Below are 15843 nucleotides of genomic sequence, written 5' to 3'. Positions count from 1 at the left end.
CTGCACTGGATTGTCAGCCTAGATTTTTGTGCTCAAGTCTCTGGGGTGGGACTTGAACCCACAATCGTTTGCCTCAGAAGGCGAGGGTGCTGCCCACTGAGCCACAGGCTGACACGGACACAAATCGAGCAAATTCCCAGTGGGGCGGGACGTTCGACAATATTCCTCGAGTGGCCGCCGTGATAGCATCTGGAAACGGGGAAGGAAAAAACAGGGTGATGGGTTGGCACTCTGTACAGATGGAAACGTCACAGATGAAATAAACTTGATCACAAATATACTTTTATTTGTTTAACAGGGAGCTGCGATCATGGTGGCCTTCTGAATGTAACTGTGCCCCTCGTAACCCAACTGAACTGGAGAGGATTCAGTTATAAATATGGAGGCTGGGGCAAAGATCCTGCTCCACTGCCCAGTAAAAAGGAGGTGTATTGGGTGGCACCACTCAACACAGATGGACGAATACTCGACATCTTCAGACTCTACTATTCACACGATGATTTGCTGCTCTACAAGAATCCAATACAGAAAAGACTGGCTTTAGGGCAGGGAAGTGGAATGGTTTTGTACAGTAACTCCTTGTATTACAACTGTTACAATACTCGGGACATGTGCAGCTTTAACATAGACACTGGTGATGTACAGAGGCAAACTCTTGAAGGTGCAGCTTACAACAACAGGTTTTCTTATGCGGGCGTCACATACCAGGACATGGACTTTGCTGTCGATGAAACTGGGCTGTGGGTCATTTACTCCACCGAGGAAAATGGTGGAAATATTGTTATTAGTAAAATTAATGTGACCTCCTTCACTGTGGAAAGGACATGGGTCACCAGCCAGTATAAACCTAGTGTGACCAATGCCTTCATGATATGTGGTGTGTTGTATGCAATTAAGCCGGTTGAGCACACGGATTGAGGAGATTTTCTTTACATTTGATACCAAAACTGGTGAGGAAGACAGGGCGAGTATAAAGATGGATAAAGTGATGGAGACACTGCAGAGTGTTAGTTACGACCCATCCGACCACAAGCTCTATGTGTACAATGATGGCTACCAGGTGACTTACGATGTGATATTTAAACGCGATGAACGACCATCGTAATCTCAACAGATCAATTTTAACAATTAGCAAACTGATCAACAGGGGCGGGGAATCACTGGGGGAATCTGGGTCCAAATTGAAAATTCTCTACCTGAATCTCAGGTTAGATTTAGACTCCACGTTACACTCTTCTTACCATCACACCTTAACCTGCAGCGCCAAAGATCCTGAAAATAAATTCACCCAGATCGACTAGCATGTGTCGTCCGAGGTCTGACTAATTCTATCTGAAGAGGTCCACAGTCCCAGCGGTGAATCAAAACAAACATTGGTTCAACCAATTGGCCGTGGTTGGGCTGGTCGGACACTCAGTGTAAGAGTTGGCGGGCGGGTATCTGAACTCAAGCTGACGCTGCAACTTACGGCTTTGGAAGACGAGCCAAAGCCAAAATGGGTTAAATTCTAATCTGCAAAATAGCTCTGAGATTGAATTTGCAAATGTGAGAGGCAGGTGATCTATCTGTTAAGGTTTAATTGACTGAGTTCTTTCAACTGTTGGACAAGTTGACACGGTAAGCGTGAAGAGGTGTCCTTTCAGATGGATGGTGACGTTCTGACTGTGAGAATAGCTCTGGGTGTGACGGTTCGTTTAGTATCTGAACAGCTGTCCTGCTGGATGGGCAGATGGTAAAAACCTCACACAGGGAGAAAGTGCTTCTGGTAGGACTCTCATTCCTGGGTGTTGTATTCATTCATTTTCTGCCTCTGTCACTAATTATTATAGGAGTTAATTATCAGATATAAGGTGACAAGTGTTTATCTGGAGATTTACACCGGAATTCTCAGCAAATTTATTAATAAACAGCCGCATCTACAAAGATTGTGTTGTGTGTTACTAATTGCATTTGTTTATTCTAAGTTTCTTTACTTTTCAGCCCTTTATTCCCATCTGGAAACTCTTTGATTTCCCCCTCACCATACCTGGGATGGCAGGAATGACGTATGAGGAGAGATTGGGTCGATTGGGCTTATACTCGCTGGAGTTTAGAAGAATGAGAGGGGATCTCATTGAAACTTGTAAAATTCTGACAGGACTGGACAAACTAGATGCAGGAAGGATGTTCCTGATGGCGGGGGAGTCCAGAACCAGGGGCCACAGTCTAAGGATAAGGGGTAAGTCATTTAGGACAGAGATGAGGAGGAATTTCTTCACCCAGAGAGTGGTGAACCTGTGGAATTCTCTACCACTGAAGGCAGTTGAGGCCAATTCATTAAATATATTCAAGAAGGAGTTAGATATATTTCTTAATGCTAAAGGGATCAAGGGATATGGGGAGAAAGCAGGGACAGGGTACTGAATTTGGATGATCAGCCATGATCTCATTGAATGGCGGAGCAGGCTCGAGGGGCCGAATGGCCTACTCCTGCTCCTATCTTCTATGTTTCTATGTTTCTATCTCTATCACACCACGCAACAAAAGGAAAAGGCTGCGGCGGCTGGAATTCAGAAATAAAAACGCAAAGTGCTAGAAATACTCAGCGGGTCAGGCAGCGTCTGTGGAGAGAGAAACAGAGTTAACGGTTCAGCTCGATGACCTCCTCTACACTGGGGAGACCAAACGCAGATTGGGCGACCGCTTTGCTTTACACTTCCGTTCAGTTCCCGAGCTTCCGGTCGCCTGTCACTTTAATTCTTCGTGCCACTCCCACTCTGACCTCTCCGTCCTCGGCCTCCGACACTGTTCCAACGAAGCTCAACGTAAGCTCGAGGAACAGCACCTCCTCTTTCGATTAGGAACTTTACAACCTTCAGGACTCAACACTGAGTTCAACAATTTCAGACCATAACCTCTGCCCCCATTTTTTCGGACACCAGCTGCTGATGATTCTGCTATTCGCATTCACACCTCCTCTCGACCCATCTTTTGTTTCTTTACTTGTCCGATTACCATCTCCCTTCGCCTTGCACCATCATAAAGAAACAGTTCTGACGAAAGGCCATCAAGCTGAAACGTTAACTCTGCTTCTCACTGAGAGTTCGGCACAGGCTCTTGTTCCTGGGTTTCTGCCAATGTCCCACTCGGTCCCGTCTGTAGTCAGTGCACAAGAGTATCCTAAAGCCCCTGATCCAGTCGGTTCGCTTACCTCTCCCTGCTGTCTAACTCCTTCTGTGGGTATGTTTCCCAACCGGTAGCAACCATGAGAAGGGGCAGAAAACCAGTGATTGCAGCATCTGTTGGTGATTTCAGTGCTGTTTCCAGTCCGTTGCCTTGTAATTACACTAATCTTCTAACAGTTAGTTCCCAATGTTCATGAATATCAATTAAAGGTTTAGCAGGTGACCCTAACACTGATTGGTGCTTTATACTGCTGGGTACTGTTAAGTCCGTGCATGATTGAGACACGGACTAGCAGGAGTGAAAACAGATAGATGTTTACTGGTGTAAGTCCATAACGAAACTAACCAACAGAGGCTCTCTAGCGCCTTTTATACAGGGGTGGTCACTGCCGGTACTGCAGTCTGAGACCAGTTATTCTCTTAAAGGTACATACACAACAGGTACAATATTCTCACTCATGATACCTCTTCACCCATCAGCCCTGTGCTCGCTGACCCACATTGGCTCCCGAATTCTCATCCTTGTGCTGAAATCCCTCCATGGTCTTGCCTCTCCCTATCTCTATAACCTACTCCAGCCTTACAACAACTCTGTAATCTCCCTCAGCCCCACAACCCCCCGAGATATCTGCGCTCCTCTAATTCTGCCTTCTTGAGCATCCCTGATTATAATCGCTCAACCATTGGTGACCGTGCCTTCTGTTGCCTGGGCCCTAAGCTCTGGAAGTCCCTGCCTAAACCTCTCCGCCTCTCTACCTCTCTTCCCTCCTTTAAGACGCTCCTTAAAACCTACCTCTTTGACCAAGCTTTTGGTCACCTGCCCTAATTTCTCCTAATGTGGCTCAGTGTCAAATTTGTTATCTTATAATACTCCTGTGACGCGCCTTGGGACATTTTACTACGTTAAAGGCGCTATATAAATACGAGTTGTTGTTGCATATAGCGTCGTTAACATAGTAAAATGACACCGAGCCACATAAAGAGATATTAGGACCAAAGCTTGGTCAAAGAGGTACGTTTTAAGGAGCGTCTTAAAGAAGGAGAGAGAGGCGGCGAGGTGGAGAGGTTTAGGGAGGGAATTCCAGAGCTTAGGTCCTCGGCAACTGAAGGCACGGCTGCCAATGGTGGAGCGATGAAAATTGGGGATCCGCAAGAGGCCAGAATTGGAGGTGCGCAGAGATCTCGAAAGGCTGTAGGGCTGGACGAGGTTACAGATAGGGAGGGGCGACCAGGAGCTCCTTGGAATACTCGAGGCTAGAGGTAACAAAGGCATGGATGAGGGTTTCAGCAACAGATGAGCTGAGGCAGGGGCGGAGAAGAGGGATGTTACAGAGGTGGAAGTAGGCATGTCTAGGTGATGGAGAGCGCATGAGGTCAGATGCTCAGCTCAAGTTAATGCTTGCTATATAATAGCACACAGGAATTACAAAGAACCGTGGTAAACCTGCCCACATTTCCAGGTTCTTGCCTCTGATACACCTCAGCTCCTTCTTCAGTTAAAAATGTGTTCACCATCACCCACCCCCCTCCCTGCTCTTCCATCTGTCAACACTTGCTGGCCAGTTTGTTCCACACATTGCTGCCCTCTGTGTGAGATCATTAAATCTAAGGTTCACCCACTCATGTTCTGATCTTGAGTCTGTGTAATTTGTGGTTCGGTTAGTTTAGGTTCCAGTTCATCTCTAACCGTTATGATCCTTTGATAATATCTCCCACGAGCCTCCTTTACTCCAGTGCGAACATTCCCAGCTTCCTGAACCTCTCCCTATAGCCCAAGTGTCTAAAAGCAAAAAGAGATTGGGGGCGAAATTCGGTATCGCCCCGTTTGGGGCGCTAGTATTGGCGGTGCGCAAAGTTTAGCGCCAGGCGCAAATTATCGCCACCTCCTGCGAAATTGGGTACCTGCGCCCCTGAGGGTGATTGCGGCGCTAAATCAGGCACTGCACGACAGTCTGAAGGCGCTAACCCAGCGGAGCGAGGCGCTACCTCACAGTGCTGGCGAAGCTCATGTGATTTCAGTCAGCAATGGAACACAGACACACTGGCACCATCCAATTCTTAAAGGGGGAGTTCTGACGAATGGTCATCGACCTGAAACGTTAAATCTGTTTCTCTCTTCACAGATGCTGCTTGACCTGCTGAGTTTCTCCTGCATTTTCTGTTTTGTCCTTAAAGGGGAGGGTTGATCTTGCCTTGCTCTCCATCCACATCCTGCTCATTGTAGCCTTGAATCTCGGCCTGAATCTCAGCCTGGAGAGACCTGTACATCTAATCTGCTGGAAAGAACAATGGAGAGGACCAGGGAAAGATCTCAGAGTGCAGACCCCACAGTCTCTTCTAATTCGATACAAGGAAGGGCAAATCAAAACCAAACTGCAAAACTCCTTCACACAGCGTGGAATCTCTCCAGAAGTCCGTCTCACTCTCTCACAATGTGTGGTGCAAAAATGTCACCTTCAAAAAAGGCAGGAGGTGTTCCCCTTTAAATAGCGCTCCCCTAGTCCCTTTCAGACAGCATAACGGTCCCCTCAACCAGTCGTTGCTAGCGCCAGGCGGTAAGGCAGGGGGCGCCACTGAATTTCCGGACCGGGGCGCCCCAAGGGCGTTGCACTCTGGAATGATGTCATGATCTGCGTGCGCCGGTGAGCGGGCGCTACGGTTTAGCGCCAGCGCTAAATGTCCGCTCAATTTGGGAAGAGGCGCAGGGTTCGCTGCGCCCAGGCGCTAGTTGGTTCGCGCCCCACTTCTCGACCTCTTTAGGCGCTAATGGGTGGCGCAACCAACCGAATTTTTCCCCCATTAAATTTACGTTGCAATTTTCATGTCATCCCAAAGCTCTTCACAGCCAATATCTTTTGAAGTGCAGTCACTGTTTCATAGGCAAACGAAGTCGCCAATTTACACTCAGAAAGTTCCACAAATAGCAATCAAGATGAGTGACCAGTTCATCCGTTTTAGTGGTGTTAGTTGAGGGATGAATGTTGGCTCCAGGAGAACTTCCTCCTCATTGGACACCACCATGGGATCTTTTACGTCCACCGAAACAGTTGGCCCGGGCCTCAGTTTGACATTGCATCCTCAGGACGAAACCTCCGTTAATGCAGCACTCCCTCAGTACTGCACCAAGTGGCAGCCCAGCGGATGTGCTAAAGACCTGGGTGTGGTGCCGGAACCCACAATCTTCTGACGTAATAGCAAACAATTGACTGCGGAACCAGCTGATGTTACTGGGAGCTGATGAATAAAGGCAGATGAGACATAGCGCTAAGCAAACAAATCGTCTTGATTCAAACTCTTCCTGTTACAACTCCCCTTAACAACCTCCTCAAAAGTCTCAGGTCAGCGTAGTTTCTCCTGGGTTACAGTAAGCGACCACTACATTTTAGCCACTAGATGGCAGCATGGCTTAGAACAATAGGGGGCTATGCACTAGCTGATCTCCTGTGGCAGTGCTCATGGCGAGTAGGGGGATATGCACTAGCTGATCTCCTGTGGCAGTGCTCATGGTGAGTAGGGGGATATGCACTAGCTGATCTCCCGTGGCAGTGCTCATGGTGAGTAGGGCGATATGTGTAATGTATGTACCTTTAAGGGGGAGAACTACTTTTTACAGCTCCTGTATCCTGTAGTACCGGCAGTGACCACACCTGTATATAAACCCTGAGTAGTGATCTGTACAGTCAGTTGCAGTTTGAACCCTCATTCAGTAAACACCTGTTGATCGTTCCCTGCAGTCTGTTGTCTGATTATTGAAGGACACAACATTAAGATACACGGATCTAACATTGGTGACGAGCAGATTCGAACCTACCTGCAACTCTGCATCACCTCCCAGGGATTCGCTCCTGGAGAACAGTGGAAGGAGGTCGAGTCCAGAAGCATGGGCGTCGACCACGGGCAACCGCCCAGTCATCCAGCGGAGATTTGAGCATCGCAGGGGAGGCTGTCGAGAGCCAGGCTTGGCTTTCCAGTCATGGTGGTCCTGCGAAACAGGCTGGCAACAGGTACTGCGCAGACCCTTCCCGGACAGCGGCGGCTAGAGCCGACCGAGCGGCACAGAAAAAGGCCGAGCAGCGTCGACGGGGGAGAGAGGGCAGAGCACACAGGGTGCAGCCGGTGTTCAGGACCGAGCGGCGTCAACGGGGGAGAGAGATGAGAGAGAGCAGAGCGCAGCTGGTGTTCAAGGGCCGAGCAGCGTCAACGGGGGAGAGAGGCACGCAGGAAAACGCGAGGCGCTGCCATTGCCACGAGGACGGCAGAGAGCGGCATTGGCAGCAGCGCAGGAGCAGCGCAGGAAACCCACAGGGCGTTGCCATTTGCCACGAGGACCGCCGAGAGCGGCGTTGGCAGCAGCGCGGGAGACGCCATTTTAAGCCGCAGCGGGGAAGAAAGTAAAGTGCGGGAGAAGCCATTTTAAGCCGCAGCGGGGAAGAAAGGAAAGCGCGGGAGACGCCATTTTAAGCCAGTCTAACCACACCCAAAAATGCCGAAGAGTGGCAGTATCACAGCGTTCGACAATGAAGTCGAAGATTGGACGACATATGTCGAACGCATAGAAGTATACTGCAAGGCGAATGAAGTACCAGATGACAAGAAAGCGCTGGTATTGTTGAATTCAATGGGTGCAAAAACGTATGGCTTACTACGAAACCTAGTAACCCCAGAGAAGCCAGTAGAAAAGGATTTTGAAAACATAGTGTCAATCCTACAGGACCACTTAAACGCCACACTGCTGCTGATAGCAGAAAGATTTAAGTTTCACAAAAGGAACCAGCATAAAGATGAAAGTAATGCTGAGTATTTAATGGAACTGCGCAAGCTATCGAAACACTGCCAGTTTGGAATGGGACTAGCAGATACTTTAAGGGACAAGTTTGTGTGTGGGCTTCAAAGTGAAGGAACCCAGAAACGGCTTCTATCAGAAAAGGATCTTACGCTGGACAAGGCTTTCAGCATTGCAGTATCACACGAAGCAGCAGCACGGGGCGCTGCAGAGATACAACGGAGACCGCAAGAATATGGCACAAATGAAATGTCATACGGAACAGTGAAGTGCTATCGCTGCGGCAGAACAACACACGACCATAATGATTGCTGGTTCAAGGACAAAGTGTGCAGACAGTGTGGAAAAGTAGGACACATAGCAAGAGTCTGCAGGTCGGGAAAAAAAACCAGCAGCAAGAAATCTCCACAGGAGAAGTACAAGAAGGTACATAAGGTGACGGAGAGTAGTTCAGATGAACAGAAGAGTGATACAGACTCCGGAAGCAAGGAGCTGGGTTGTCTGAAACTACATAATGTGATCAAACCGGAGGATCACCAAACTATCTGGGTCACGCTCAAGATAGCAGGAGTCCAAGTGAAAATGGAATTGGACACAGGATCAGCCCTAACAGTCGTAAACCGAAGGGACTACAAGCGGCTATTCTCACATATACCCTTGAGAGATACAAAGATTGTCTTGAAGACGTACATGGGGCAAAAAGTCTATCCCAAAGGAAAAATAAGAGTGAACGTTATATATAACGGCAAGGAAACACCAAAAATGGACCTATATGTATTGCCAGATGGAGGACCACCACTACTAGGACGTGAATGGATCCGGAAGATACAGCTAGATTGGCATTCCATACAAGCACTGACTGTAGATGCCAAAAAGGATGACGACGTCACACCTGGACGACTGTCAAAAATGCTAACTGACGCACAAGAAGTGTTCCAGCAGGGACTCGGAACACTAAAAGGCATAACAGCGACGATCAAAATAGAGGAAAATGCAAGCCCAAAGTTTTTAAGGCCAGACCGGTACCTTATGCGATCCGCCCAGCCGTTGAAGCAGAGCTGGAAGGTTTGGAACGTTCAGGAGTACTGTCCAAAGTGGACTGGAGCGAGTGGGCTACACCCATCGTTCCTGTAATGAAGAGGTCGTTGAGTAATACGCCTGGGGAACCAAAGAAGGTTTGCATCTGTGGGGACTTTAAGGTGACAGTGAACCCAATCCTTCACACTGTACAATATCCGCTTCCGCGGATTGAAGATATTTTCGCCTCGCTATCTGGAGGGAAACGCTTCACTAAGATTGATCTGGCCCAGGCGTGGCTGCAAATGGAGGTAGAAGAAGCCTCGAAACAGTACCTCACGATCAACACTCATAAAGGTCTCTACCAATACAACCGGCTGGTGTTCGGGTTGTAGCATCAGCTCCGGCTATTTGGCAAAGGGCAATGGAACAAGTCCTGCAAGGGATTCCAGGGACCCAGTGTTATTTGGACGACATCCTGGTCACGGGCGAAAATGACAGTGATCACCTCGCCAACCTGGAACAGGTGCTCACTAGATTGAAGGAATATGGGCTCCGAGCTAATCGCCACAAATGCGAGTTTTTCCAGAAGCAGATCTCGTATTGTGGCCATGTTATTGATAAAGAGGGGTTGCATAAGTCCCCTGAAAAGATTGAGGCAGTAGTCAAGGCTCCAGCACCGGAAAATGTGTCACAACTGAGGTCGTTCCTCGGGCTGGTGAACTACTACCATAAGTTCTTGCCGAATTTGTCTACCGTACTACACCCACTGAACACCCTACTGCAAACGGGGGTACCATGGAAGTGGAGTGACGAATGTAAATGAGCTTTCCAGAAGAGCAAAGCATTGATCACATCAAAAGAGGTGTTGGCTCATTTCATCCCAGCACTACCAATTCGGTTGGCGTGTGATGCATCACCCTATGGCATTGGAGTGGTGCTGTCGCACAAATTCCCAGACGGCTCGGAGAGGCCAGTAGCCTTTGCGTCTCGGTCACTAACCTCAGCCGAGCGTAACTACGCCCAGATTGACAGGGAGGCCCTCAGCCTAGTGTGGGGAGTGAAAAAGTTCAACCACTATCTGCAAGGGCAGAAGTTCACCTTGCTGACTGACCACCAACCATTTGTCTCCATCTTTAATCCAAAGAAGGGCGTTTCGGTGATGACTGCGCAACGGCTACAAAGATGGTCCCTTTTTCTAGGGGCGCACCAATATGAAATCGAGTATAAGGGCACGAAACAGCATGGAAACGCTGATGGGCTATCACGCCTGCCACTGCCTACAGCAGAGGAAGAACCAGCAGTGGATCCTGTCGAAATATTTCATGCGACTATAATTGAATGCTTGCCAGTAACTAACGCTGGTATAGAGAAGGAGACCCGAAATGACCCGACACTGTCTCGGGTATATGATTTGACGGTGAAGGGATGGCCAGCACATGGCGACTCACTGTTGCCAGCATTCTCATCCAGAAGAGAACAGCTGTCAGTATGCCAGGGGACCTTGATGTGTAAGAATTCGCAATAATTTACAGTTCTGAAGATTAATTTTTTTTGATTAAAGAATCCCTGGGCGTTGTGCTTTTAAATTTCCAGGGATAAAAATGGCTGTCACCACATGGCCGAAGACAAAGGACAATGCTTTGTTTACAAAGCAATTGAATGCTATTAGCATTTGTTTGACCATAGAGCATATATATCAGAAACGCTGCCTATGGAGGGCACGGTCCATCATCAAAGACCCTACCCACCCCAGCCACAGTCTGTTCGCCCTCCTACCATCTGGAAGACGCTACAGATGCATTCACACCCGTACGACCAGATTTAGGAACTGCTTCTTTCCCAGGGCTGTCATCCTACTGAACTCCACAAATAAACACTAAAGCCTGCACATCTGCCAATGCACTTTATTATGGTCATATTTATACTAATATACTGCAAGCCAAATGTATAAATGTATGTTGAATGTTTAAGTGTCCTAATCCAAATTGTACACTCTCGGGAGCCGCAAGCCTACATTTCGTTGTACTGCACTTGTGCACTAACAATGACAATAAAAGTTGATTTGATTTGATTTGATTTTGATTTGTATATCGAGTGGATACATCTAAACTGCAGAAGAGACTTTTGGATCTTGAATGAGAATCCGTTTAAGAATTGAATGGGTCTAAATCACCCAGCACTGGACAATAGGGCTGTTGCATTCTCTTTTGTTTCAGCCCAGGATGCTCCGGAAGACACATTAACCCAGTCTAACCACTTTGAGTTGGCCAATCACAGCTTTCTCTTGTGTATTGGACCCTTTGGGCGGGGAATTTTGCACACAGCCCTTGCAGGGCAGAACGGCAGGACCTCACCAGATATAAAAGATAGCTGCTGAGAAGCTATCTCTCGCTTTACTTCGCTGGACCACAGGTGAGCAGGGTGTTCTGACTCCTCGGCAAGGTAACCTAGCAGGAGTTTGGGGGATGGTAATTTAAGGGGATATTGCTAAGATTGTTTAATCAACATTGTGGTCACTTACCCTTCGTTTTTGCCATCTGCCTTACCCCATTTTAAGCAATTTTACTGTAATTACTGTGTTCGTGTGGGATAGTTTGATATTTTGATTATAGTTTCTTTTAGTTAATAAAACTTGATTTTTCTCTCATCCAAACCACGTGTCTGTTTTAATATCAATAATTATAAGCCCTGCAGTCAGAACTGGAAGGTGGGGTAGCGATTCGAAACCGCTGTTATAAAATTGGTTTTATTGGAATTGGCATGAGTGCAGGCAAAGGCTGCAAGACCAGGAAAATTACTTTAAACCAGTTTAAAGAAGTCCCAGCCTTACAGATGTGTGGATCCCGAGTGGTAATTCCACCCAAGTTAAGGGAGAGAGTGCTCAATGAGCTTCACGAAGGTCATCTGGGAGGGGTGAAAATGAAAAGCCTTGCTAGGGCTTATGTGTGGTGGCTGGGCATCGATCAGCAAATCGAGGACCTGACAAAGAGCTGCTCAGGATGCCAGAAGGTCCAAAATGCACCACCACATGCCCCTCTACACCCATGGGAGTGACCCTCATCTCCATGGCAATGGGTGCATATTGATTTTGCTGGTCCATTCATGGACTCAATGTTTTTAATAGCCGTGGATGCGCACTCGAAATGGCCTGAGGTGATCAAAATGTCCTCCACCACCACGGAGAAAACTATTGCAGTCCTACGGACCATTTTTGCCAGGAACGGCTTGCCAGAGCAGATTTGCTCTGATAACGGACCACAGTTTGTGTCCGAAGAATTTCAAAGATTTATGAAAAGGAATGGGGTAAGGCATTACACATCCGCCCCGTATCATCCAGCCACAAATGGATTGGCTGAGAGGTTCGTACAAACCTTTAAAAAAGCAATAAAGGCCATGTGCGATGACGACATTCCACTGCAGCATAAGGTGGACAATTTCCTGTTAGCCTACAGAAATGCGACACATGCAGTCACCAACCAGGCCCCGGCCATGATGTTCTTTAACCGAAGGTTGAGATCTCGTCTGGATTTGCTCAGACCAAATGTACGAAGAGATGTTGAGAGTAAGCAATTCCAGCACATCAATGAGAAGCCGACAAGGAGCTTCAATGTAGGGCAACCAGTCTTGGCCCGCGACTACTGAACAGAGAACTGGCAACCAGGAACGATATGCACACGGCAGGGGCCACTAATGTACACAGTGGATGTTGGGGAGAACATTGTGAGACGCCATGCTGACCAGATCCTAGAGTTACAGGAACGAGTCAACCCCATGTCTCGGCCATACGTACCTGGTGAGGAACCCAATGTACAGGTCGCATCTACCTCAGAAACAATAGCATTGGAAGCTGATGAATCAACTGACGACAAGGTGTTAGAATCGCCTCCGCACCAAGAGCGAGACACTCGGGAAAGGCGTTATCCAGAAAGAATCAGGAAGCCTCCCCAAAGACTGAATTTATAAATAGACTATTTTCAGTTAATGTTGCATGTTAAAAGTGTTAATTGTAATTAGTTTGATATTTAATTGTTAAATGAGTGTTATGGTACTGTTAATCTATAAGGGGAGGAATTGTAATGTATGTACCTTTAAGGGGAAGAACTACTTTTTACAGCTCCTGTATCCTGTAGTACCGGCAGTGACCACACCTGTATATAAACCCTGAGTGGCGATCTGTACAGTCAGTTGCAGTTTGAACCCTCATTCAGTAAGCACCTGTTGATCGTTCCCTGCAGTCTGTTGTCTGATTATTGAAGGACACAACATTAAGATACACGGATCTAACAATATGCACTAAATGATCTCCCGTAGCAGTACTCATGGTGAGTCAGGGGATATGCACTAGCTGATCTCCCGTGGCAGTGTTCACGGTGAGTAGGGTGATATGCACTAGATGATCTCCCGTGGCAGAGCTCATGGTGAGTAGGGGGATATGCACTAGGTGACCTCCCGTGGCAGTGCTCACGCTGAGTAGGGGGATATGCACTAGCTGATCTCCCATGGCAGTGCGCACGGTGAGTAGGGGGATATGCACTAGATGATCTCCCGTGGCAGTGCTCATGGTGAATAGGGGGATATGCGCTAGCTGATCTCCCGTGGCAGAGCTCATGGTCAGTAGGGGGATATGCACTAGCTGATCTCCCGTGGCAGTGCTCACGGTGAGTAGCGGGATATGCACTCGCTGATCTCCCATGGCAGTGCTCACGGTGAGTAGGGGGATATGCACTAGCTGATCTCCCGTGGCAGAGCTCATGGTGAGTTGGGGGATATGCACTAGCTGATCTCCCGTGGCAGTGCTCATGGTGAATAGGGGGATATGCACTAGCTGATCTCCCATGGCAGTGCTCATGGTGAGTAGGGGGATATGCACTAGATGATCTCCCATGGCAGTGCTCATGGTGAGTAGGGCATATGCACTAGCTGATCTCCCGTGGCAGTGCTCATGGTGAATAGGGGGATATGCACTAGCTGATCTCCTGTGGCAGTGCTCATGGTGAGTAGGGGGATATGCACTAGATGATCTCCTGTGGCAGTGCTCACGGTGAGTAGCGGGATATTTTCTAGCTGATCTCCTGTGACAGTGCTCATGGTGAGTAGGGGGATATGTTCTAGCTGATCTCCTGTGGCAGTGCTCACGGTGAGTTGATTGATATGCTCTGGCTGATCTCCCATGGCAGTGCTCACGGTGAGTTGATTGAAATGCTCCAGCGATCTCGAGTGACAGTGCTCATGGTGAGTTGATTGATAGGTTCTAGCTGATCTCCCGTGGCAGTGCCCATGGTGAGTAGGGGTTATGTTCTAGCTGATCTCCTGTGGCAGTGCTCATGGTGAGTAGAGGGTACGTTCTAGCTGATTTCCTGTGACAGTGCTCACGGTGAGTAGGGGGAATATTCTCTGGCTGATCTCCCGTGGCAGTGCCCATGATGAGTAGGGGGTATATGCTCTGGCTGATCTCCCGTGGCAGCGCTCACGGTGAGTAGGGGGATATGCTCCAGCTGATCTCCCATGGCAGTGCTCATGGTGAGTCGATGTATATGTTTTGGGACTCATATATTTGAATGGAACCTGTAAATCAGTGCCTTTTATCACAATTACATGCTCATTTATCTATTCTAGGAATTTAGGGCTAGATTTTCAGTTGCTTGCGCCAGCAGTTAGCGCCTTAAGAGAAGTGATTTTCGGGCGCTATGCGTGTAGCGCCCGGGCGCAGCGCAGTTTGCGCCCCGCCCCAAATTAAGTTGCCCGTTAGCGCCGGCGCAAAGTTTAGCGGCCGCCCGGATGCGCGCGCAGAAAATGGCGTCACATCCTCGTGCAACGCCCTTTGGCCGCCCCGAATCCAAACTTCAGTCGGACCGCCCCATTGTGCGGCTGGCGTCCAGAGCGTTTGTAAAATGGAACGCAACACACCCTGGGGAGCGCAAATTAAAGGGCACTCCTCCTGCACTATAAAAGGCAGTCTGCATGTGTTGTGTGGAAGGATCCAGTGTGTTGTTGTGAATGGTGTATTCTCCTCCTCCTCCTCCTCCTCCTCCTCCTCCTCCTCGTTTTCCCCCCCAGACTCTGCCTTTGAAAAAAACACATGCACCCTTCCCCTTTAAGAGCTCACTGGCACCAGAGTGTCTGCCGTGCGCTGCGCCCGAGCTCGGGTGTTGCGCTCTGCACCGCCGGCTTAGCGCCTAAAGATAGTAGTGGAACGCCTCTTTTAGCGCTCCACCAACCTCTTAGGGCGAAGCCACTGAATTTCCGGCAACGGGGCGCTACTTTGGGGCGGGCGCTAACTTCGGGCGAGCGCTAAGGTTAGCGCCCCAAAACTGTCTATACTGAAAATCTAGCCCTATATCTCTAAACTTTTTTTAAAAGCCCAGGACACAGAGAAAAGTAGAAGGGGACATTTTTCTGGTAGATTGTAGGTAAATTGTAGGAAGTGTATAGAAGCAGTGGAAGAGGAGAGGTGTGGGGGTTGGTGTGTGTCATGAATCTTATCATGACTCATGAAGTAACACTGGGCGGCCAGCTGGTGGCGCCGTCCAAGGAGTATAAATACTCGGGCGTGGGCCCAGCTTGCTCAGGATGTTTCTGTAACCAGGAACTAGTGATGTAACTAGAATCTCATGGTTGTGAAACAGTTGATTAAAGCCTTGTTTTACACTCAAACCAAGTGTTCAGTAGTCTTTCTACATCAGTGTGTGTGGAATGGAAGCATTCACAAAGTGGGTTCGGGAGCATTGGGGAGTGGCAGCGGGGGTGGGGGCGGGCAGGGTCTGCTAGGGGTGGGAGAGGAGTGTGGGGTGTGCCAGCATGGGGTGAAATTCTGGAGTGTGGCAGGAGGGTTCAGCAGTGTGGGAGTATTTCTTTGCGGGGGGGGGTTGCAGAGTG

The 15843-nt window shown here is 48.6% G+C and overlaps 1 protein-coding gene across 1 annotated transcript in view; it reads left to right on the top strand.

Moving 5' to 3' along the window:
* LOC147096860 (olfactomedin-4-like) overlaps positions 1 to 1900 on the top strand; it is a 28304-nt gene extending 26404 nt beyond the window's left edge. The window contains 2 exon segments of the mRNA XM_085973135.1: positions 299 to 906; positions 908 to 1900. Of these exon segments, the coding sequence (XP_085829261.1) occupies positions 299 to 906; positions 908 to 1105 (806 nt within the window). The 3' untranslated portion in view covers positions 1106 to 1900.
* Positions 1901 to 15843: the final 13943 nt, after the last annotated feature.

The sequence above is a fragment of the Somniosus microcephalus genome, chromosome 34 (genome assembly GCF_052327205.1).
Source record: "Somniosus microcephalus isolate GS21.2 chromosome 34, FLI_Smic_1.0, whole genome shotgun sequence".
NCBI lineage: Eukaryota > Metazoa > Chordata > Chondrichthyes > Squaliformes > Somniosidae > Somniosus > Somniosus microcephalus.
The sequence above is the reverse complement of the archived record's forward strand: the minus strand, read 5'-3'. Positions and strand labels throughout refer to the sequence as shown.